Source organism: Zootermopsis nevadensis, unplaced genomic scaffold, assembly GCF_977971745.1.
Source record: "Zootermopsis nevadensis isolate Lab colony 2312 unplaced genomic scaffold, Znev_1.0 Znev_ptg000025l, whole genome shotgun sequence".
Lineage (NCBI taxonomy): Eukaryota > Metazoa > Arthropoda > Insecta > Blattodea > Termopsidae > Zootermopsis > Zootermopsis nevadensis.
Genome location: NW_028259157.1, coordinates 11,403,746 through 11,429,624, shown reverse-complemented (window position 1 = coordinate 11,429,624; position 25,879 = coordinate 11,403,746). Strand labels below are relative to the sequence as shown.

Below are 25,879 nucleotides of genomic sequence, written 5' to 3'. Positions count from 1 at the left end.
TTTTTCCAATACTGACCCATACCTATTCGAAGACACTAGTACTTCTGGACATCTCGGGACACTCACTCCTACATCTTTGGCCGATATGTACATCTAATAACATTTAAGAAAAACAACACCTTCGCCCAAAAATGGAAAAACAAACGTAATGAAACATCACCAAAAAAAACTACAGAAATCATAATTGAGTTTTAAGTTCTTAGATATATTTTACACCTGATGATGGTTTTATAAAAACCGAAACATGTTGTGTAAATGTTCCGAAATGTAAATCGATCAATCGATATGGAACATGAATGATATTTTATTATCTTAATTATAAGAAATTTTAAATAAAAATTATATTGTGATCAGACGGATTAAAATAAAATAAATAATTGATATAATATTCACAATATGACGCAATTACACTATCTTACATATCTTAAAGTCCGTCATAGGCAACATTTTTAATCACTCCCATCTAGGTGTTGTCTGGTAGAATTTTTCCAACGTTTAAGAGGTCCTTGCTGCCTCCATCATCAGGGCAATCACCCATATGACAGAGGCAGCCATGTTCAGACTCACCGCAGTGAAGCCCTCAAAACCTACCAATTCCGTCCAGTTTACAACTTACAGTCATAGAATTCACTCCGATATTACTAATGCACCTTTGTCTCACTCTCCAAAGTGATTTCCTTCCGCAAACCTCATACTGTCTACGCTTCGAGTGTACTTCAAATTCTTGCTACGTATAAATCTACCAAACTTTTAATTAAATAACACGAATGTGTTGTGAATACATTAAAAACTATGGGTAATTGTAAGCGTCAACTTAGCATTCCAATCAACATGAAACAGTACATTGTCATTTCTCCTGTAATAAATAAAAAACTTTATACAGTAAGTTAAAATTTCGATATAGGGACCAAATGATTGAAAGAATATTCAAATATTCAGAAGATTGTCGCTTATGTTACTGTATGTTAAAAGTGCTACAAGAAAGATAACAGAATTTTTAAGAAAACTGGTGGAATTAATAAATTCCTTATTAAATATCACTTGTTCGAATTTCGACTTGTCCTAATAACACAAACCACAGACAGGGCAACTTAATTCTTAGATATAACTTATGTTCTCTGGTCTGTCTGCGCAGTCCGATGCCTTCAATTGTTTATTACTAATAACGTTGGTAACACTGATATGAAAAACAAAAGAATTGTCGAACAGCATTACCTCGTCTTCTGTCGATTACGATAATTGTAATCTTTAATTATTAAGGACGGCGTTCTAACGTATTAACATCTCTTATCAACACGTAACGCCACGTAAGCACTTCGGGGGAGAGTAGATACAGCTCCTACTCATTCTTAACCTCGGCACTAGATGGGGTGAGTGGTCAGCGTTGGGCTCTGGCCGCGCTATACCCCCGGGGAAAGGATCTCGGTACCACTGTACAGGAGGCTGGGTGGGCCCCAGAGCCGGTCTAGACGCAGAGGCTAGAAGAAAAATCTTTTTGCCCTGTCGAGGGATCGAACCCCGGTTCCACCTTGTAAACACGTCACATTAAAATTCAATTAAAACGCAGAATTTAAGGGACTATTCGGAAAAATTATTTTTAACAAGGAGCTAAATTGGTCGAACATGACTGGCTGGGAAATTTTTGAGAGCGAAAGCGATTACAGCGTGTTGATTCTGAAACGTTTCATGATTCAGAATATTTTAAAGTATAAAATTCATCCGAGTGAAAGTTTAATCTCTACAAACAAGTGCTGAAACCAGCTTATTCTATATACTAAAAGTCTATTACTGCAATAATAATGTTGTGTAACAAGACGCCTAAACCAGACATTTTGACTGTGCCTCAATTACCATATCAGTTTCCGCCATTACGAAATGTAACGCGACACCATTAATTCCCCTGTTCAATTGATTCTGCTCCGTCCGAGACCCTTATCAAAGAGAGGTCGGTTGGTAGCACTGCGCGCTCTACAGATTCCCTCGTCATACATTTCAGAAAAAAAAAAAAAAGATTATAAAATTAAAATAACGAAAATCAATTAGTGCCCATCGATATCAGAAGCATAGTATCTGTCCCGTTTGCGAATTTATACCGTTTTCATTAAGTCTTGTCATTTCGCTGCGTGACAGTACCAAAACTCAAAAAGAGATGTCGCGACTAATCAAGGCTTCGTATGTGGGAACAAGAGACATTTGCAAAACTCGATCAAATGTGTTTTTAAAACGTGTGTATAACTTACAATTTAAGGAGGCCAAAGCTGGACTTCGGGCTGTCGCGCCATAGAAGAACGACTTACAATGTGACGTAAAAATTTACGTCAGTAAATCTTCTCACCTGGAAAAAATAAAACAAATTAATTAAATGAGATGATAAAGTTGCGTCATATTGTGATAAATATATATTTGTTTAAATCTTGTCAGTCAAATCACAATAAAATTCCTATTAAATATTAAAATATTACTAAAATTAACATTTAAATATTTAAAATGATGTTCTCTATCGAAATGTTCGATTTACATTAGATCATCACTTTTTTACACGACATGTTTCAGTTCTAAAGGAACCATCTTCAGGTGTATAAAATTATATACACTTAATGTTAAATGTTAATTTTAGTAATATTTTAATATTTAATAGGAATTTTATTGTGATTTGACTGACAAGATTTAAACAAATTAATTAAATGAGATGATAAAGTTGCGTCATATTGTGATAAATATATATTTGTTTAAATCTTGTCAGTAAAATCACAATAAAATTCCTATTAAATATTAAAATATTACTAAAATTAACATTTAAATATTTAAAATTATGTTCTCTATCGAAATGTTCGATTTACATTAGAGCATCACTTTTTTACACAACATGTTTCAGTTCTAAAGGAACCATCTTCAGGTGTATAAAATTATATAAACTTAATGTTAAATGTTAATTATAGTAATATTTTAATATTTAATAGGAATTTTATTGTGATTTGACTGACAAGATTTAAACAAATTAATTTAAAGTATTTACGTAGTTTTAAATTTAAAATTACTCTTAAGATAGGTAAAATGAACTCCAGAGGCGTCAAAATAAATAATAAAAGCAAATCGCATATTAAATATTTTAATATATTTTTTTTGTAAATTTAGCTGTATCATTTTCTCATTAGATTTGAGGATGACGGCTCAAAGTGAGGGTAGATTTAAATGATGATACAGGACAGGAGTTGGAGAGACTACCCTGTGGGGCTGTGATCTGAAACATTTAAGAATGAGGCAGAACTGCCAACCTCTGTAGCAGGAAGTTCGGCGCACAGCAAGCGTCGATCTAATCGAACAAATTCATCTCAATGAGATACGAGGTTCTAACGGCGATAAATTTGACGACTGTGTTGCGGGTTGCGACGTCGTATATTTTGTAAGTGTATACTTCGGCCTGAAGATGGTGGCGATATATTTCTCCGAAACATTGGCGAATTTCTATATGACATCACGACATATACCTAATGTCCATATAGTGTTACAACCCAGAACAATTACAATGACAGATCCAGAATTAATACTTTGCATTTCAGAGTTTGACTAATTTTTCCACTCATCAGACGGTCCAATTCTTTCGCTCGAACTGCATCTCAGTTAATACTTCAAATGGTACGAGAACTTGGGTGATGTAAGTTAGCATTTCAGAATAACATTTCCCTTTTAAAAGCTCTAAACATTAAATTGCACTATTATTAAGTGTTTTTCACTCTCTGGTGTGAGCAAAGAACATCTTAAGTGTAGTGTCTGTCTCACATTTTTCGCAACAGTCGGACCGAGTGGTACATCGCTGGAATCCACTGTTTCGCATGTTATAGCAAGAATATCTTCAGACGTAACAAAGATCTCTGACCACTCAGTGCAACAACGACTTACGTAACGCGGAGTGGAGAACGCATTTGCAATGTCAGTGCAGACAAACAGGGTGGGTGCCTTTAAAATATGTTACACATAATTACACGATGGCAATTTACATTGAAATCAAGGCCGCGTTCCTTTTAAGTTGCTCCGGCGTCATGTACTTTCACTTATTATGATATGTACGTCACGATACCAATTGCTTTGTGGAGGGGGAGGACTTGAACATGGACAGAAGGCTTAGCACGTGTAAGACCGACAGGTGTGGAATGAGGTCCATTTCTTTGTAAGAATTATAAGGGTAGTTAGACACGTAAGAAATTGACTTGAACAAAAGGAAATAAAGAAAGTTTTATAAGTGGAGAGAAACCAAAAATTTCAAAATACTATCCTGATGGCTAACGCTCAAGGAAGTAATTTCCTGTATCATGTGGTACCATATACCATCTTACTCGGGCAAACAAGAGATTTGGTTAAGTGACAGTTTGTGATGTTAAAACGTTCTCCAGTTATTACGTGCTTACAGATGGACGGAGACAGCCACGGTGTTCTAGCGGTTAGAACGCTGGCCTTGTAATCCTGGGGTCTCGGGTTCGATTCCCGGCGGTGCCCGAATTTATAACTTTTGTTGGGCAAGGCCGTGGTCTAGGCAACACGGAGTTTTCCTCCGGGGGCTTCCCCGGTTTCTCTGTGGCATCCCAACAATTACGCCATTCACACACAGAAGAAGGCAATGGCAAACCACTTCTGGATCATCTGCCAAGAACGTATATGAACAGGTCCCAGTCCGAGAAAAGGATGGAAGGATCCTGTTCATATGGACCTGTCGTCAGAGAGAACACTAAATAATAATAAGATAGGTAGTCTAGCGGTTAGAACGCTGGCCTTGTAATCCTGGGGTCTCGGGTTCGATTCCCGGCGGTGCCCGAATTTATAACTTGTGTTGGGCAAGGCCGTGGTCTAGGCCACACGGAGTTTTCCTCCGGGGGCTTCACCGGTTTCTCCGTGGCATCCCAACACACAGAAGAAGGCAATGGCAAACCACTTCTGGATCATCTGCCAAGAACGTATATGAACAGGTCCCAGTCCGAGAAAAGGATGGAAGGATCCTGTTCATATGGACCTGTCATCAGACAGAACACTAAATAAAAAATAAAATAGATGGACGGACAGGAGGGGGCAATTTTAACAGACTTTACAAATGGATGGAAAGGTACCTGAAAGCGGGAATGAATACGAACAGTTTTCTGTATTATCCTCAACGATAATCGATCTAGCCGAACAGATTTCGTGAGATCAGGCGGCCAGCACTTGGCTCGCACAAGAATCCGCTGTCATGTGCAAAGTGTCTTGCGAACTGCAGATCAACGTCACGTTTATAATTCACGTTATAATGGTGCATGGATTTTAAGTCGCATTTCGGATATCAAGCTGTCGGCCCAAAATTGAAATTGAACAACTTCAACCATCTCGAAGCATTATTACTGAAAGCCGTGTGTAGGTGTTACCTTACATGGAGGCATCCATTTCGGACAAAACCCAGGACCGAGGGCAGGTGAGGTTGCAGCGGTGACGCGTAAGAAGATGTCAGAATACTGGACCCCGTAGTCTCGTAAGTTGACCGACGTTTCAGCGGTGTATAAGGTTTCGAACATCAGAGCGCCTATCATTGTATGAACCTGTATTTCACAGAGCCGAACACGGCCCAAATATGTACGTAAGTACATTTCACATCTTCAACATTCTTATCTGTTTTAGTAAATCAGTTTTTGGAAATTTAGCATTCTATTATCCAAGGGGCACTGGAAACAGAGGTGATAATCTCCGATTATTTTGTTCCACTCAACACTAAACCCCCCCCCCCCCCCCAATCGTGGAAGTACCGAAGTGAAATTTCATTACAGAGAGTGCTAGTTCACGTGATACTGTAACAGCAGTTCTGTTTATTAGCCAGGTGAGTAATTCAACCCACATCCCAGTCGCTGGACCAAAATTCCCGCTTGTTGAGAAACCTTCCCTTCATGGCTACTTCACTGTTTAGTCACTACCTACAGATTTCACCCAGAACAAATCGCACCAGCCTCTAGAACGGAATGTACTTTAATGCTGAAAACTGACTCTATGAAGCACCGCCCTCATTTAAAAGCTCGGCTAGTCACGAAATTCCCCGTCTTTTAAGGAACCCAAAGTTTCATTACCAAGTTCACAAGACCAAGCCACCAGTCCAACTCCTCAGCCAGATGAATCCAATCAACACTCACCTACCATATTTCCTTAAGATCCATTTCAATATTATACCCTCATCTACGCCTAAGCATATCGCACTGATGATGGAGAAAGTAAGTTCCTCTAAAATCCCAGTCAATATCTACCAAACTATGTCCCAGAAGACGGCCATCTTCAAAACCAAAGATGATTACTAGGCAAACAGAACAAATTTTAATCAAGTTTGGCGGGGAGAAATACTTCCGACACTAATTCGAGTATCGAGAGTGAATAGTCGATTTCTGACCGAGAATGAGATGGCGACGCACGTGTAAGGCGTTTGAGATGCAGAATAAATACAACAGCTTTTGTTACGGAAAACTGTGCGCGTAAAGTTTTACATTGCGTTATAAGAGAATATTTCTTCAGTCACGCCAACACAATAACGTCCCATCAGTGCGTCTACCGGCCACTGATAAGAATTTATCTCCTTCCTTACCAAATCGGGCGTAGCCACGTAGTACGAGGTGCGATCGGAAAGTTTCAAGACTGCGCCTATAGAAACCCGTACACTTATCTCAGGTATTAAATTCATCCATCACCCTCGAAGTAGTTCCCCTGGGAGTGAACACAACGATCCCAGCACCGCTGCCAAGCCTGGAAGCATCCCTGGAAATCTTTCTTTGTCAGCCTGTCAAGCACCATCTGCGATTCTGCCTGAATCTCTTCTATCGTCTCAAATCTCCTTCCCTTTAGCTGAATTTTCATCTTTGGGAAGAGGAAGAAGTCACACGGTGAATAAGGAGGGTGCGGGATGACGGCCATGGTGTTTGAGGCCAAAAACTGCCGAACGTCGAGGGCGGTGTGCGGTGGCGCGTTGTCATGATGCGTCGCATGTGGAGTTCTTCCTTTAGAATCAGCTGACAGGTCCCATAGCCTATCCCAACAATGTCGCACAAGTCGTTGATGGTACGACGTCGATCTTCGTGAATGGCCTGCCGAATCTTCGTAACATTTTCGGGCGTTGTGCCCGAAGATGGTCGTCCAGAACGCTCGTCATCATCGACAGAGGTTCGGCCATTTTTAAAACGTGAATGCCACACAAAAGTTTGTGCACGACCCATTGCGGACTCCCCAAATGCTTGCTTTAGCATTTCATAGGTTTCCGTAGCCGTTTTGGCGAGTCTTTGGCAAAATTTGATGCACACGCCATTCCGAAATCGCAGGAGGGTCGGTGTAATGCACTACCAAAACGCCCGTTAACTAAGAAACAAATGCTAATTCGATGATGCCGGCTGGCACACTGATTCACTATGAATGTAGGCCGCACCCCCTAGCGGCAGAAGCTCGTACTACATCCGGTCTTGAAACTTTCCGATTGCACCTCTATCCCTTCGCAGTTTCAACAGAACTCATGCACATATTTCTTACCTACTCCATGCGTGCTACATGGCCTCTTCCCCGATTACATTTTCCTAATAGAGTGCGGGCGTTAAGAGATCAGTGCATGTGACCTAATAAAGATCTTCACACTCCAGAGTTTCAGCGGTGTTTTCATTTGTTTGTAACTTACAAGGCACTTCTTGATCACTGATTTACTGCAGTCCCTGCAGACTGAGCTTCAAAAACGCCACACCAGTGCATCCATGCATTAAATGAGTGGCCGACCTGCAAGCTGTCCGCTCGGCTCACCTGAATTATTCCCCATCGTTTCCCGCTTCCGGTCTGCTGTGCTCCGGTGCAGTTTACACGCACGAAACAAATTAGAAAATACAGCATCTGGCTACCGGACCTGAGGATTACAGCGACTCAGTGAAGCGGTACAGCGGTTCGAATCTTGGCTGAAAGCCGAGATCCCCTGGACTGTTAAGATGATTTGCCGTCTGTTTACGATGTCATAAAATTGAATTAAATTAATTTAAAGTCATATTGAGCATGATGTACGTATACAGAACAACATCGAATATGTTATTAAAATGGAATAAAATCTGAAAAAGAACATCGTTTGATATCTGGTAAAAAATCTGATAAAAATGTACGCTAAAATAATATATAGAAATTGTATTTAAGTCATTATTGAATTGAATCTTTATATAATTATATACACCTGAAGATAGTTCTTTTAGGAACCGAAACCTGTCGTGAAAAATGATGTTCTAATGTAAATCGAATATTTCGATCATCATTTAATATTTTAAATATTTTAAATGTTAATTATTGTAATATTTTAATATTTAATAAGAATTTATTGTGATTAGACGGAGAAGATTTAAATATATATTTATTATATCACAATATGACGCAACTTTACCATCTCATAAATTTTGTACCTAACCGATTGAATAACGACACGCTAGCTTTATCTCACTGTTACATGAATATATTTTTTCAAAGCACTTAGTTTTCAAATAACTGCAATTCATATTAGAATAATCAAATCTAAGACGATGGTATGGACGGAATGTAAAGCACGCATTGCAAAAACAAGGAATGCACACACACAGTTCTAGTCGGAGAAGTTGGAGGTAAGATGTTAATTGGAAGACCTAGACACAGATAGAAGAATATTTAAAATTATTCGTAAATATAATGGGGAGTTGTGGACTGGATTAACATGATGAAGAATGCCCTTTGCAGGTTACAAATCTACGGTTAATACAAAATCAATATCAATTCACTGATTACCGTTGCCAATTGCATTAGTTGAGATATTAAAAAGTGAAAGCGGGTATGCCCTTCGTGGAAGGCTAGCACAAATATATTACAACATTTGTTGCGTCCTTTATTAAAGTGAGTCGTTATATTTAATTAACGTGCCATATACAGAATCACCTACAACCATGTTCTGCAGATACCATTCTATATTTTCATCCGGTTTTAATAATTACTGTTTTAAATGTTCATTATCTACCTACGAGTCTACACGGCGTTACAAAATCAGACGAAAAACACAGGCATAAATAAGCCCAGCTGTACACTATTATTAAATCGAGTTCAAATAAAACCCCGATTCAAATTTTGTAGATATTAAAACTGTTGTTTCTCCAACAAGAAAGCAGTTATGAAACATGTAAGATTTCAGGTTTTCACAGCAGTGAGTATGAATATTTCTGTCTTCTGGGTCGATTTTTACCAACGTTTCAGAGGTCATACTGCCTCCGTCATCAGGGCGATGAATCCTGATGACGGAGGCAGTATGACCTCTGACCAGACTACACAGCGCAACAACCCAGAAAACAGAAATCTTCATACTAATCGCCCTGATGACGGAGGCAGTATGATCTCTGAAACGTTGGTAAACATCGACCAGACTACACAGCGCATCAACCCAGAAGACAGAAATCTTCATACTCTGATGACGGCGGCAGTATGACCTCTGAAACATTGGTAAACATCGACCAGACTACACAGCGCGACAACCCAGAAGACAGAAATCTTCATACTCTGATGACGGAGGCAGTATGACCTCTGAAACGTTGGTTAACATCGACCAGACTACACAGCGCAACAACCCAGAAGACAGAAATCTTCATACTCATCGCCCTGATGATGGAGGCAGTATGACCTCTGACCAGACTACACAGCGCAACAACCCAGAAGACAGAAATCTTCATACTCATCGCCCTGATGACGGAGGCAGTATGACCTCTGAAACGTTGGTAAACATCGACCAGACTACACAGCGCAACAACCCAGAAGACAGAAATCTTCATACTCTGATGACGGAGGCAGTATGACCTCTGAAACGTTGGTTAACATCGACCAGACTACACAGCGCAACAACCCAGAAGACAGAAATCTTCATACTCATCGCCCTGATGATGGAGGCAGTATGACCTCTGACCAGACTACACAGCGCAACAACCCAGAAGACAGAAATCTTCATACTCATCGCCCTGATGACGGAGGCAGTATGACCTCCGAAACGTTGGTTAACATCGACCAGACTACACAGCGCAACAACCCAGAAGACAGAAATCTTCGTTATGAAACATGTCTAAAAGACTATAAGGAACACGTTCCTTCGACCATGAAAAAATAACGCCTTTACAAGAATTTGTTCAGTCGAATTTCATGCTTGAAGTTAGATTTTCAAAACTGATTCAGGCTGTTATTACAAGCTGTAAGAGCCAAAATAATTCTTGTACTAAACAAATTAATTTTACACAAGCAATCTTGTTATTTGCCTACGGTGGTCTCCCAGGTAATAACGTCGAGTGGCACCTGTAAGTACTGTTTCGGAGGAACATCTTCTGGGAGGTAGGACGTTCCTCCGATACGCCGTAGCAACTCTAAAGAGAAACACGACCTCTTCGCCTCCATAAGAACCTCAAATCTCATCCATTTTACTATTTTCCAGTATTAACGAAGCTCATAAATAATAATTTATACAGCCAACAGCAGTCCTTAATGTCTGTTCCCTCAGTTTCTGAATCGAGATACGTTCGCATGGGGCACGCCATCAATCACAGACGCCAATGATTAAGTCTTATGAAGCTGTTCCGGCTCCAATATTCAATTCATAATTGGTCCTTCCACATCTCCCATTGGAACATAATTCACTTTATAACAGCACTTACTCCATTCTAGATCTCGACTTCTCCTCCTGTCTTATTCTTAGGGATAAACTGGGTGCTTAATCTAGTTACCAGGAACTTGGGTATTTGTAAAGTTCCTACAACAATAAATCCAGAGATAAGAGTTAACCAACGGTTCACCGCACCAAAATTTCTCCACGTAATAACACTCCCGAGATTTGAATCATGTCGACTCTACAAATCATCCACAGTAGTAATGCACAAAATTCATCTGAAAACCAAATGCCATGTGATGTATCAGGAGGATGGCAGTTCGGTCCTTAGAATCATAAATCTAAATAGCTTATTCATTACTTCCTTCAGTGCCTATAGCCAAAAGATGGGATTTTAATACGCATAAAACTGTATTTATATCTGAATAATCAAGTTATACAAATAAAATATATTAGGTATTTTATTATTAGTGTTCTGTCTGACGACAGGTCCATATGAACAGGATCCTTCCATCCTTTTCTCGGACTGGGACCTGTTCATATACGTTCTTGGCAGATGATCCAGAAGTGGTTTGCCATTGCCTTCTTCTGTGTGTGTGTGTGATTGGAGTAATTGTTGGGATGCCACGGAGAAACCGGGGACGCCCCCGGAGGAAAACTCCGTGATGCCTATACCACGACCTTTCCCAACACAAGTTATAAATCTGAGCACCACGGGGAATTGAACCCGGGACCCCAGTATTACAAGGCTAGTGTTCTGACCGCTAGACCACCGTGGCTCTATATTAGGTTAAGGAAGTTAAACTAGTAATGTGAGATTCGAGGTTCTCACGACGGTCACGATGATGATCTTGTGGGCTCTGGAGAATCGTCAGTAGATGCCAGGGCTGAAGATGGTGACAGTATGTTCTTCCGACGAAGAAAGACTTTTCTGAAGTCATATCTTTGGAGCACAGCGCTATACGTAAGCGAAACATGGTCAGTGGGAAAGCCAGAAAGAAGAAGGATGGAAGCATTTGAAATGTTGAAAATTAAGTGGACTGATAAAGGACGAAATGAGCAGGTCTTAGACAGGACAGTCGAAGGAAGAAGTCTATGGAAAAATCTTACAAAAAGAAGATATAGGATGGTGGGACACATTCTGAGGCACCCAGGATTGGTTAATTTGGTAATGGAAGGAACATAAGTTGGTATAGTTGCGTCATATTGTGAAGATATATATTTAATTAATTATTCTTGTCCGTCTATTCACAATTTAAAATTTAAAAGTGAAGTGAACATCACTATTAACTGATAAACAACTATAAAAAAAGTTGCATATAAGAAAATTACGATTAAGTTTTAAGTTTATATAATTTTAATTTTTATACACCTGAAGATGGTTCATTTAAGAACCGAAACATGTCGTAAGAAAAAAGATGTTCTAAATTGTAAATCGAATGTATCGATAAGGAACATCACATGGTATTTTAATTATCTTAATTTTAAATTTTAAATTGTGAATAGACGGACAAGAATAATTAATTAAATGGAAGGAACAGTTGAAGGGAAGAATTGTAGTGGGAGGCAAAGATTGGAATATGACGCAGATTTTTGAGAATGTGGGCTGTAAGAAATATGTGGAAATGAAGAGACTGGCGCAAGATATGCGAAAATGGAGGGCATCAAACCAGTCGAAAGACTGATGACAGACAAACAAAAAACCATCAACGCCGTCAGATATATTCTGTTATTAACGAAGTGGCGCACAAGTTATTTCCTGTAGTACAGTGGCACCCCATAAATTACTTGGCCGAGTATCAATCCGTGACTCATTGGCGCACAGCCATTCCTACTTTGTGCCAGGTGAAGAACACCAGAAGACTTAAAGTCGCTACACCGAGGACGATACGTAACTTCCTCTTATTCGGAAGGTCCTGAGTCATATCGTCGAGGATCCGATTTCATGATCTCAACTTTTGTGGTCTCCTAGATCTCTACTGGCCAGTGCCACGGTTTCGCTGTGTCTCATCTCTTTCGGGATGCCACGTTCTCGGGGCGGCGGGTCTGAACATGGCTGTCTTCTGGGTTGTAGTACCTTGAAGACTGCTAGAAGTTAAGCAGCGCTGCCTCCATCATCGAGGTAATGACTGATCAACCCATAACACAGTCATTTTCGTCATTCCTTTGTATCACCGCAAGCATCTTCCCAGTAAACGGACGCAATGAAGAATTATGAAAAATTCTTTTTATTTAGTCCTTCTAAATGAAACACCAAATTTGAGGTTTTCGCCGCGGCGAAAATTTGAAATGCTCCGAAATGTGACGTCACAAAGCAAAAGAACGACGTCCACAAAACGCAAAATGTAATAAAAGGCTTAATTATCATGTATAGGAATGTGTGATGTTTTTATATTTTATTACACTAAAAAAATTGGTATGTTTAGAGATATTCTGCAGTATCCGAGAAAATCATATTCGATTATCTACTCTAGGTACAGATAAACAAAACTGACAGCAGCATAGTGCACACTCCTGAAGATAAGCTGGTTATCTAGATAGGAAGCATATCGAAAAAAAACAGAGCTGTTGTCTGTTTGTCTGTTTTCTTACTTATTTGAATTAAGTCAAGTCAATGGTCCACGTTCTTACCATCCCGTAATTATCCGCAGAAGAAAAATGCATACAACGCCTGAAATCTTCCAGTCGAAAGTTTAACTTGTCCCTTCTAATTACAATTTGAGGTTCTCACGACTAATGAATGTCTTCTGGGCTGTAACGCCGTCTGGTAGATATTTATCAACGTTTCACAGGTCCTTGCTGCTTCCGTCATCAGGGTGATAAGTCAATAACACAGAAAATAGCCATATTCGGACTCGCCACCGTGAAAACATTAAACCCTACATCGTGCGTGCTAATTGCCTGGAATTTTTAAATCCGTTAAAAGATGCACGTATTCTTGCCTTACTACCAGCATCACTATGGTGATAATCGACTGACAATTCAGGATATTAAGTAGCTGAATTACGAAGATAAGTAAAATGTGAACTGCAAACAGTGTCCATTGCTTTATTCAGAAACTTTCTTTAATGGAAGAAATGTCACAAACAAAGAAACGTATTTTCTCTGTCTCTCTCTCTCTCTCTCGGACGACTTCACTAAAATAAAGATATTCCCAAACGTCTTTTATCATGGAAATGTATTCTTTCTCTGCAGAACCTGGGTCTGTGTTTCTAAGGCAATCCATTGTAGTCAAGCTTGGGGCTTCCGATACCCATAAACAACGCCACAACACGAGAGAAAGTAAGTACGATTTAGGTCACCGAACTATGACGTCGATACAAACAAAATGTAACATTCCCCTCTAAAACGTGTCCAGTCTCCCACTTTCACGAGATTCTCCACAAGAATTCCAATTATTTCATCTCAGCGTTACGGCCAATAACAGCGAGCGGTGGTAGTTGATAGAGTGCTGATAAACTGCCTCTTGTAGCCAATACGAAAATGGTCACACACATATTTTCAGTCAAGTCCAGTAAGATTATCTGGCAAGAAAAATGCGTTTGAAAAAAAATGATTTTCGAAATATCTTGAACATTTTAAAGGTTTCTACTAGGAAAACCCCCGATACTTATATTGGCGTGTCCAGGGCTGTAGACTGCGACTCCTTCATAAAAGCTCGATATATATTAATAAGGATAAACCTACTAAAATGTTAAGTTGCACCATGACAGATTTCATCACCACCACGTGAATCATCAGCCTACTTTTTAGACTTATAGCCCATATTTAAATATACGTCTAATGGTTGTTGCAGAAATCGGTTTATTTGTAGAAATTTTGTATTCTTAAGGTACCGGAGCCAAAGTTTCAAAGCATTATTCCCACACCACGTGGCTCTACGCGTCGTTGAATCTCCCTAAGCGTTAGGCCGCCAGCGGCTCACACGGTATAGAAATTATTCTTAAGATTTTATATCGATTTCGGAGTCGGTACATTTTTACCGACTCCGACTCCTCAGCCCTGTCCGAAACGTCGGTAAACTTCCTCCAGACTACAGGACGCTACAACCCAGAAGACTTCCATCATCATCATCACCCACCCTCTAGATGAAGTCATAAATATTCCAACCACAAAACTAGTTAACACCTAAAATGACTTCCGGTGTTCATTACATACCTCGCTTTATTGCGCTTCGCAGATATTGCGTTTTATTTTACAAATTGAAGGTTTGTGTGGCAACCCTGCGTCGAGCAAGTCTATCGGCGCCATTTTTCCAACAGCATGTGCTCACTTCGTGTCTCTGTGTCACATTTTGGTAATTCTCGCATTGTTTTTTTTAGACATAATGCTATTGCATACTTAACAGACCACAGTATAGTGTAAACGTAACTTTTATTTGCACTGGGAAACCAAAAAAATCGCTTTATTGCGGTGGTCTCGAAACGAACCCGCAATATCTCCGAGGTATACCTGCGTTTTCTATGTTGGTCAAACACGTCATTACGGGAGAAGAATTAAAACCTATGTGAGGATAGGATTATGCAACAAATCTGTATCCCTAATTAAAATAGCACGTTGCCACAGATGACTTCGGTACTGATTTCACTTTTATATGTGAATACAGTTATTATTTCGATTTTTTTAAAAAAGAGGACGTGGAATGCATTAAGACAAGGACAAACAGACACTCACCATGCTCAAAAGCATAATCGAGAAAGTAAATTAATCGATATACGTACGGAAACTTCAAATTATGTGAGTGATTCCACATATGGGCTACATTGAGTATTTTGTGTGTGTGAGACAGAGAAACAGAGACTGTGATTGCTGGAGAACTAGCTAATTAACTCCATGGAGTAGAGCCCATTTTCAGAAGCCAACAGTAGTACTCTCAGCTAGTCAAGAAATTCCCCACTTTCACAGAACCCAAAGATCATTACCGTGTTTACAGAATCCCTCCACCAACCCTTATCTTGAGCCAGATGAATCCAATCCACGCCCTCTCATAACATTTAACATCTGCTTAATTAGCTTCCGATCAAATTCTAGGTCTTCTAAGTGGTTTATTCCTTTCAAGTTTTCAGAAGTAAACCCGTTTGTAAATCTCATCTTCATTTATACTAATATTCTATTAATGAAAGTAAGCATAACGCACGAAACATTAGAAGCAGATGTCAGTCCCTACGCTTTTCACGATGAGGAGAAATTCTGTGTGTAATTTCTGGCTTCACAATTCAGATATTCCCACATGTGTTTATCGGCATCAGTGCACACCGCCCAGTCCCACCGACTCTCTGTTTATCAGACAACTGACGAACTGCTCGGGTAATGGCTTTGGAACAAACTTATCGGTCCATTTCTCATCAGAGAAAAGAACATTTTAGAGAACCCGATGGATCATTACCGTGTTCACATGAGCCCGTTATCAGTTCCCTTCCTGAGACACGTGGGTTCAATCCACATCCACAAGCTTATTTCCCTGAAATTCATTTTAACACGGTCATTCCCTCAATGACAGTGGTATTCAACCTTTTTTTGTTCGCGTACCCCCAGATATAATTTGTCTTCCAACTTTGTACCCCCAAAGTTATTGGTGTATAATTCAAGTTATACATAGTATATAATCTACATCTAAAATAAATTAAATAAATTACATTACTGATTATTCAGTGTTTATCATAAAATAATATTTTTTTTTTTAAATTTCACGTACCCCCTAAGATGTCTTCGCGTACCCCCAGATATAATTCCTCTTCAACTCTGTACCCCCAAAGTTGTTGGTGTACAATTCAAGTTATACATAGTATATAATCTACATCTAAAATAAATTAAATAAATTACATCCTAAATAATGTATTAAATGTGGCCCTGATTATTCAGTGTTTATCATAAAATAATATTTTTTTTTTAAATTTCACGTACCCCCAAAGATGTCTTCGCGTACCCCAGGTTTAATACCACTGCTCTATGACTATGTCGTTTGAGTGGACTCTATCCCTCGCGATATTCAACCAAAATTCTGAACACTTTTCTCGTCCGCCCCCACGCGCGCTACATGACCCGCCAATCTCAACCTCTTTTTTCCTAATCCCCTTAATAATATCTGGCAAAGAGTACAGATTATGTAAGTTTCTCCACTATCCAGCCACTTCGTCGTTCTTACGGTCAAATATTTTCCTGAGAACATTGTTCTCAAAAACCTTCAATCTGGGTTCTCCTTTTAAAGAAAGAAGATAAATTTCATGTCAAATTACACGGTGGTCTAGCGGTCAGAACACTAGCCTTGTAAACCTGGGGTTCCGGGTTCAATTCCCGGTGGTGCTCAAATTTATAACTTGTGTTGGGCAAGGCCGTGGTCTAGGCAACACGGAGTTTTCCTCCGGGGGCTTCCCCGGTTTCTCCGTGGCATCCCATTCACACACAGAAGAAGGCAATGGCAAACCACTTCTGAATCATCTGCCAAGAACGTATATGAACAGGTCCCAGTCCGAGAAGAGGATGGAAGGATCCTGTTCATATGGACCTGTCCTCTTCAGACAGAACACTACAAATAAAAAAAAATATACAGAGCAACATACCCGCGTCCTCATCAGACGAAATCAGTAACCTCATTTATTGCACGTAAATTATATGTTTGTTCCTGGGTTTCAGCGTATGAATAACCTTCAAACTTTTCCATCACAAATTTCTGTGTGGCTTATGGTCACGTCGGTTAAGAAATATAAAGGCAGTGCACATAACAGATTATCGGTTAATCAGGTTATTTAATGACGTATCTGAAAAACCATTACAACTCTCAACTTTCGAAACGGAGCCCCAACTCCATTACGAAAATATTTTATTCAGACCTCTTTATATATTCACTTATGGTTTATTAACGACTGTGTCAATTACACAGCACAGCGTCGAATGATTAATGAATAATGGATTGAAAAGTTCACGGAATGAAAAGGCCTTGGCCTAATTCAAGGTAATGATTGGGCACTTACCTGGGTAGACTAAGAAATACCACAAATATCTCCTCCGGTATAGTCGGTGTCCGAACCGATATTTAAACCCAGGACCTCCCTAATGCAAAGCGAGAGTCCAAACCACTCACCCGCGATGTTCCATCATTTAACAAGATCTTTCGCTTTAAATTTATTTCGAAAAGCATTAAGTTGAGATGAGTCCAAGCTTGAAACCACATATGCCTACAGTCATAAGCATTCTTCCTTCACATTAGGGAGGTCGCATGTTCGAATCTCGGCGCGGATGCAGGCTGTTCTAAGAGTTTTCCTGACTTTCTCGGACCGTCCACGTGAAATAGGCCACGATAGCTTCATCCCTAATCCCTTATCGAATGTTATCCTCTCATTACCATGCAACTGCAAACGTTCCTATATCCATTATATTAGACGAGTTTTAATGTCTCGTTCTCCCGCTGCCATATTATGCTCAAACACTAAGGAATTCACCTCTGAAGATAGAGACAGTATGTTCCTCCGAAATGTCTGCGTCTGCTTACGAGACCACACGGCGTGACAATCCAGATCATCGCCATCCTCTCGGTCATAGATCTAAATAACAGATTCACTTTCTGTTTCAGAGGTCTTGCTGTCTCCATCATCAGGGTGCCATGATGATAAAGGCAAAAAAACATCTAAACTGTCAGACTACACGGCTCAACAACCATAAAGACAACCATATTCGTACCCACCGCTGGCTATAAGTTTATTTATTTATTTATCTATTTGTGCTTTGTTAAACGATGATTCCCGTAGCTTATACTACATAGAATCGGATTATAGGACGATTAATGACCAATAAATTATAAAGAATACAAAGGAAGCGGTCGCGGCCTACTTTACACTGCAATCGCTGCATTTGCCTGAGAGGAAAGCATAGAACCACAACTTCTTAGAATAATCGGACTCCGAGCCGAGGTTAAAAAATCAAATTTATTCCACTGAATTTAACCAATGTTTGTTGTATTTTATAAATTACATTGTACAACAAATCTAAAACTTCTTGACGACGGTGAAGAGTCAATTGAATAAAAATTTTCTTGGATATTATCCATCGTCTAATAAATATAAAACGTAAAAACGTCGTTTTACGTTTTATATGGTCCGGAGATAGGGATTAGCTCTATCTAGTGGGCCCAACTGAGTAGGAACCTAAAGACGGAGATAGAGTCCCATCTCCGAAACGTCGTTTTACGTTTTATATGGTCCGGAGATAGGGATTAGCTCTATCTAGTGGGCCCAACTGAGTAGGAACCTGAAGACGGAGATAGAGTCCCATCTCCGAAACGTCGTTTTACGTTTTATATGGTCCGGAGATAGGGATTAGCTCTATCTAGTGGGCCCAACTGAGTAGGAACCTGAAGACGGAGATAGAGTCCCATCTCCGAAACGTCGTTTTTACGTTTTATATTTATTAGACGATGGATAATATCCAAGTAAATTTTTATTCAATTACATTGTACAAATTAATAACTGTTTTAAGAGCCCCGTAATTAAACTCATTGACTAATGAAACAGTAGAAAACATCATCAGACATCAGCAAACAGAACGCCAACTTTCAGAAACACGTCATTATGTATTCACACCCTAATGACTTCGGGGATCGTTAAAGGACGTTTGTACCTAGCGTTATCTTTCTGTCCCGTACAATTAAGTCTGTGACTGGACACGTTCCCAAGCCAGGTCCATCCATCTCCCATCTAGATACTCCTACGTTTTCCAACTGGCCGCTTTCCGTGAATTTCTTGTCGTACGAGAATTCAAATGTGTTTCAACGCAACGTATAGTAAAGTCTTAATCCTTTTAACGCTACGTAAATAACGTTTCCGGTTTGAATGTTTGAGCAGATATTCATCACAACGCCAGTTATGATGCTGGCAATGTGTTAGAAAGAATTTTAACAAGTTTAAACATGTCTGCCCTTGTTCAGTCCACCGCAGATTATGTTGTGTTAGAGGGCGTTAGACAGGGTTAGGCTTCTCCTATTAACACTTCATCTACTTCTAGAATTTCAGATAAAACGTGGAATTTACACAAAATGTCTAAGATTAAAAATGACATATTCAAAATCTGTTCATTCCATTTTTTGCCGAAGACTGGGAGACACTACAAAATTCTTGGCATTGTATATGAGGTGCGATCGAAAGGTTTCCAGACTGCGCGTATAAAAACCCGTACACTTATCTCAGGTATTAAATTCATCCATCACCCTCGAAGTAGTTCCCCTGGGAGTGAACACAACGATCCCAGCGCCGCTGCCAAGCCTCGAAGCATCCCTGGAAATCTTTCTGTTCGTTGTTTTCACTCCCAGGGGAACTAATTCGAGGGTGATGGATAAATTTAATACCTGAGATAAGTGTACGGGTTTTTATACGCGCAGTTCTGAAACTTTCCGATCGCACCTCGTATAGTGCCTTAATTATTATATTTTACCTGTAATAAACACGTAATAAAACTTCACAGACGGAAATCTTCTGCTACAAAGTAAATTACAATCTCATCATTAACTCCATTAGGTTTTATAGTTTGTTTTGAATTGAGAACTTCTGCATCAATACGATTATTAGTCAAACAGTGAAACATGTTAGGAGTCAGCTGATACATATGGAAACCACTAGCGCACTGAGAGGCCTTCGTCCTCAGACACGCACATGTTCAGATTAATTATGCAGCGACACGATCAAATGATTGGCGTAGATCATTACGTCTAATTTACTGAATATTGCCTGAGTTAAACAAGATAATAGAATACAAATACAAAAACAAAATTTAACCGTCAAGAATGACGGAGAAATACGAAGAAATAGTAAACACAAACATCTCGTAAGACCCAAAACAATTTAACACATTTATTTAACAATTATTTATTTCAATCCGTCTAATCACAATATTTAAAATTTCTTATAATTAAGATAATAAAATATCATTTATGTTCCATATCGATTGATCGATTTACATTTCGGAACATTTACACAACATGTTTCGGTTTTTATAAAACCATCATCAGGTGTAAAATATATCTAAGAACTTAAAACTCTCCTACATCTTTGGTATGTTTTATTTTTATTTCTATTTCTATTTTATTGATACTTTCTAACTATAATTTATATATTTTGCATTTAATATTCTCTAAATTCTTTTATAAATTCTTTCAAATTCTTTAGTGTTTCTTTCAATCATTTACTTACAGGTCGATATGTACATCTAATAACATTTAAGAAAAACAACACCTTCGCCCAAAAATGGAAAAACAAACGTAATGAAACATCACCAAAAAACTACAGAAATCATAATTGAGTTTTAATTTCTTAGATATATTTTACACCTGATGATGGTTTTATAAAAACCGAAACATGTTGTGTAAATGTTCCGAAATGCAAATCGATCAATCGATATGGAACATCAATGATATTTTATTATCTTAATTATAAGAAATTTTAAATATTGTGATTAGACGGATTAAAATAAATAATTGTTATAATATTCAAAATATGACGCAATTACACTATCTTACATTTATTTAAATAATATAAAAATCAGATTGCGTTAAGTATTAGTAAAGAACGCATAGAGCTTCTTAAAAGAAAAATCTTCCATGGTACGCATGCGCAAATGCAACTCGCATCAGCGTCTCAGAAGAAATAATTTTAACACTGATTTGCACTCATGTCAGTACAAGGCAAAAAGCATTAGTGTCGTTAAAATTAGCATTCCCTCGCCGCAAAAACAGTTTTATCAAACAAACACATTTCCTAATCCCTCTGATGCTGATAAGACAAGACTTTATTTCATTTTTCTGTTATTTCAGATTTGGAAATCAGCAGTAAACATAATCATAATCCTACTTCGAGGTGAATTGTTTATGAATAAGTTACGTGACAATTCTAAACGATAACGGGATTAAACTTCAAATAAAAACCATCAGTTTGAAAGGTAGTATATTTGCGTCATATTGTGAATTAGGTAAATCGATCATTCGATGCGGAACGTGAAATGATATTTTAAATATTTTATATTTTATTATCTTATTAAAATTGTGATTTGACGGAAAATATTAAAATATTAAAATATAAAATATCAGTTTGAAGTTATCTCATTTCGTAATTCTGTCACTCGCGAAGTAGCACTCGATTAAAAAAAATATATATAATTTATTACAGTTTATCTCATCATTAACAACTTTATGTTGCGTGCAAACATGAATAAATCATAAATTATGTGCTTCTTTCAAAGATAATCTATTATGGAAAACAGAAAGATTATATTCAATTATGAATTATTATAATTGTTTATTGTAACCGTATAATCACAATAAAATATTTTATTAAATATTAAAATATTAAAATATTATTACTATAATTAACATTTAATATTTAAAATATTTAAATATATTAAAATGATGCTCTTTCTATCGAAATGTTCGATTTACAATTAGAGCATCATCTTTTTCACGACATGTTTCGGTTTTCAATAAACCATCTTCAGGTGTATAATCGATATAAATTTAAATGTAATATTCTAAATGCAATCCTTCGTCAGATGTCCATTAAATATCGGAAAGTTATCCTCTTCTAGATCAATTGTACTTTGTTATCACATTCAATGTTGTTTCGTAAATGTATGTCGCGTATAGCGTGATCTTGCGTGGGTGAAATGTTTTGTAGTGGTTTTTTATAATCGGCCATATATGAAGAGTGGAGGAGGTCCGTCTAGAAGTAATATTTTATTGTGATTAGACGGTTAAAATAAACAATTATAATCATCACATGACGCAACAATATCATCTCATGAATTATTATGATTTTGAAACAGAAATGTCGTGGCCTATTCTAAAGTATCTGCCTCCCTTCCACCAGACATCGTCATCAAAGCCGCTGACCAGGAAAGGAAATGAAAGCAGGAATTATAAATATTGGGGATCTCAATGTTTCAGAACACCGAGTACGATGAGAGGTTAGTAAAATATCTCCGAACTGGAGAAACCGAGCAAACATTGCAGGTGTGCATGGCCGCACAGCGGAACGCCATGAAGCCGTGTTAACGCGGACCATTGCTTTTCCGGAAGGCCGTGGGACTTGTCCGTCAAGGGCCCGTTACTCGTCACGTGAAATTGTTTGATGAAGTAAATTTTGAAATACACGTACTTAACCAGACCTACCTAAATACTGGAGAACTGATCATAGAAGTTAAGTAAACACACTAATAACCAACGTAACAAATCCAAAAATACCTATTTGTCTATTACGGAACGAAATGAAATCTTGAACATTCCAGTCTAAACGAGAAGGCTTTCTCTCTACACGTTAAATCCTCCATTACGTAATTACACTACACACGATAAGTGATCTCGTGTCAAAACCAGCAAAATTCACTTCTCTGTCCGATATAACTAATTGTATATTCGCGCGTTACTAAAGTAGGATTCTCTTGGTTGAAACGAAGTAAACAAATCAACGAACTTGAAATTCTGTAGCATTAAATAAATTAACATTTGATTACGGTCGATATAACAACTTGATGACATAAACAGCAGTCCCCTAATCTGTCACTTAAATTACGTTTTTTTATTTACTAATCCAAGTACTAGCTGGTAAACATCGTATTACAGGTCTACAGTTTATTATAAACCAACATAATTATTCCAGGATTAATCCTTAAATAAACAGTGGTTTTATCATTAAACAACTTGGCATTTTACCCACACACAGTCGATTTACAGGTTTCGATTGTTTCTACAACGAACAATTATTATATCTAGGATGAGCGTCTAGCATTTGCTTACTGCCGCCATCATCAGGGCGATTCCTGACGATGGAAGCAATACGCAAATCTAAAACGTCGGTCTGTTCTACGAGACTACACAGCGCAATATTCCACAAGGCTGTCATCTGCATACGTGTCGCCGTGAAAACCTCGAGTCTCAACAATGGAAGCACATCTTGTTTTCTTTGTAGTAGGAACTTAATTTTTAAATAATACCGGTATTACTTACACGAAACTTCGACCTTCAAACGGACAAGACAAGTGAGTGAACAAACAGTACGCCTAAACATTAAGTTGCACGCAAATACGTTCGTCTGTGAACAGGAACAAGTCAAGTCATTTCAATAGCCTCGCACAAATAATCGTGATTAACAAGAATGAAAAAAAAATGGCTGTCTTCTGGGTTGTAGAGCCGTGTAGTGTGGTAGAAACGTCTATCATACTACACGCCGCAACAGCCCAGAAGACAAAAACTTTCATAACCACCGCCGTGAAAACCTCAAACCCTACAAGAATGAAGAAATATACAGAAACGAAACACAAAACTTACTTCGAGTGTGCGCATTTCGAAGTATGTCCCTTCCTCACGTTAAAATTATTTAACCTTGTATATTTTTTCACAGTTTTTCATAGCGTGACTATATTGTTTATTCTGAAATAGGAAATTAACATAATGTGACTTTAAACGCTTTGATAATTTCACTGGTAAACAGGAGTAACAACGCAACGTTTCGATTTTCGCCTTGATAAATTCATAGTTTGTTTTAAAACACTAGTTCAGATAAGGAGCTTGCACTGGCAACAAACACGCCAAAACAAGTCCTATCTTCAAAAAATTCTCCTTGTTTAAAAACAGTTTGTGGGATAGTTAGAGCTTCAGAATTCGCTTCCATGAAATTGTACAGTTACTTAAAAACGCTCGACGTATTCGCGAAGGACTAAGCTCAACACTGTGAGATGCAGATGACACAAACACACAAGTCAGGGCTTGCAACATCACAACCAAGGTCACTTGGTAATATGTTCGCGGTGTTTCCTTACAAAATGGCATTACTATTCCAAGAATGCGTGTTTTACTACACCGTACCTGTGAAAACAACAGCAGATACGATGACGTGGAAGATGGAGTCGTTCTTCATACTACAGCAGTACCTCGTTAACACAGCACAATGTGACCATGTGGTCTTACGAAAGAAACACTTCACAAAATTCTCTGCGCGTTCAAATGCTCGGTCACACCTGCCGGGAGAACACGAGGGAACTAAAACAAGCTTCAGAGTTGGTTGACTCTTTGAGGTAGGAGGTTCTGTCTCCACACAGCGCCACGCTGCGGCAAAGCGGTTAAACAATCACGCCACTTCCATACTACAACAAAAAAAAGTATGAAACCGAATTACATCACGTCGCGGTCTACCTGTTCATGGACAAAGCCGCCGTTTCATTGCTTCCTTCGGAACGATTACATTCAAATCGCTTCCTCTCCAAACCGTTACAATCCAAACTTAAGTCCGTGAAGACTTCGTAGCCTTAAAATATTATTCCCAAAGACTTTCAAGATGGAAAGTATATATGAATAACCAACTCCATGCAACGGAGACCGATAACGGAAGCTAACAGTACGTTCAGCTAGTTAATAAATTCCCCGTTTTACACTGGATCCAAAGGGTCATTGCCGCGTCCACGAGAATCCGCTACCATAATTCCCTTAGATCCATTGTAATATTATTAATCCACGTATCTCTAGGTCTTCTGGCTGGTCTAACTCCCCTCATTTCCCATTTCCGCCATGCGCACTACATGCCTAGCCCATCTCATCGTCTTTGTTTTGATCACAGCCATAACATTTTATCAAGAGCTGTACTGTAGAGCTCTTCACTATGTAGTTTGTTCAGATTATAAAGTAGAACTCTAGCAATCATTTTCATGAAAACACACTCATAAACCAAATGGATTAATATATTGTACGACCATTACACAAATAAATTTGATGATAATGTTTGATATATGTCTGTTACCGATTAGGTGTCCTGATAAATTGTCATAATATAATTTTCCGTTACATAAAATGTCACACAGAACAGAAACGCAATCTGTGAAAATTAAAATTCAGGAACTTTAAACAAAACTACATAACCTCAAAAACTTCAACGGTTCGCCAGTTCGACGTCTTAATGAACACGAATATTTTCACTAAAAATATAATAAAATTTTATTTTATAAGACCCTGTTCGTCAGTGGTCACAAACAGAAAGAATTGGTTCGCTGTCTATTTTAAGGTAATTTTTCAAAGATCTGAAAACCTTTTATGTCAACGGAATCTTCCGGCGTTAATTTAACTAATATTATTTGTTGATTACGCTATATTTGAGTTCTCACAGAGTTGAAGGTGCCAATGTTGATAGTATGGGTATCAACGCCTTGTGGAATTTTGGGTAGATACCAACGTTTCGAAGGACCGTACTGCCTCCATCTTCAATCATGAACATAAAGGCACTACGTTCTTACGAA

At 38.4% G+C, this 25,879-nt stretch overlaps 1 protein-coding gene across 1 annotated transcript in view; it reads right to left on the bottom strand.

Moving 5' to 3' along the window:
• The window catches only part of LOC110833425 (uncharacterized), an 85,370-nt gene extending 60,716 nt beyond the window's left edge, over window positions 1–24,654 (bottom strand). Inside the window, exon 1 of the mRNA XM_022071455.2 lies at window positions 24,459–24,654. Coding sequence (XP_021927147.2) covers window positions 24,459–24,510 — 52 coding nt within the window. The 5' untranslated portion in view covers window positions 24,511–24,654. The remainder of the gene's footprint in view (window positions 1–24,458) is intronic.
• Window positions 24,655–25,879: the final 1,225 nt, after the last annotated feature.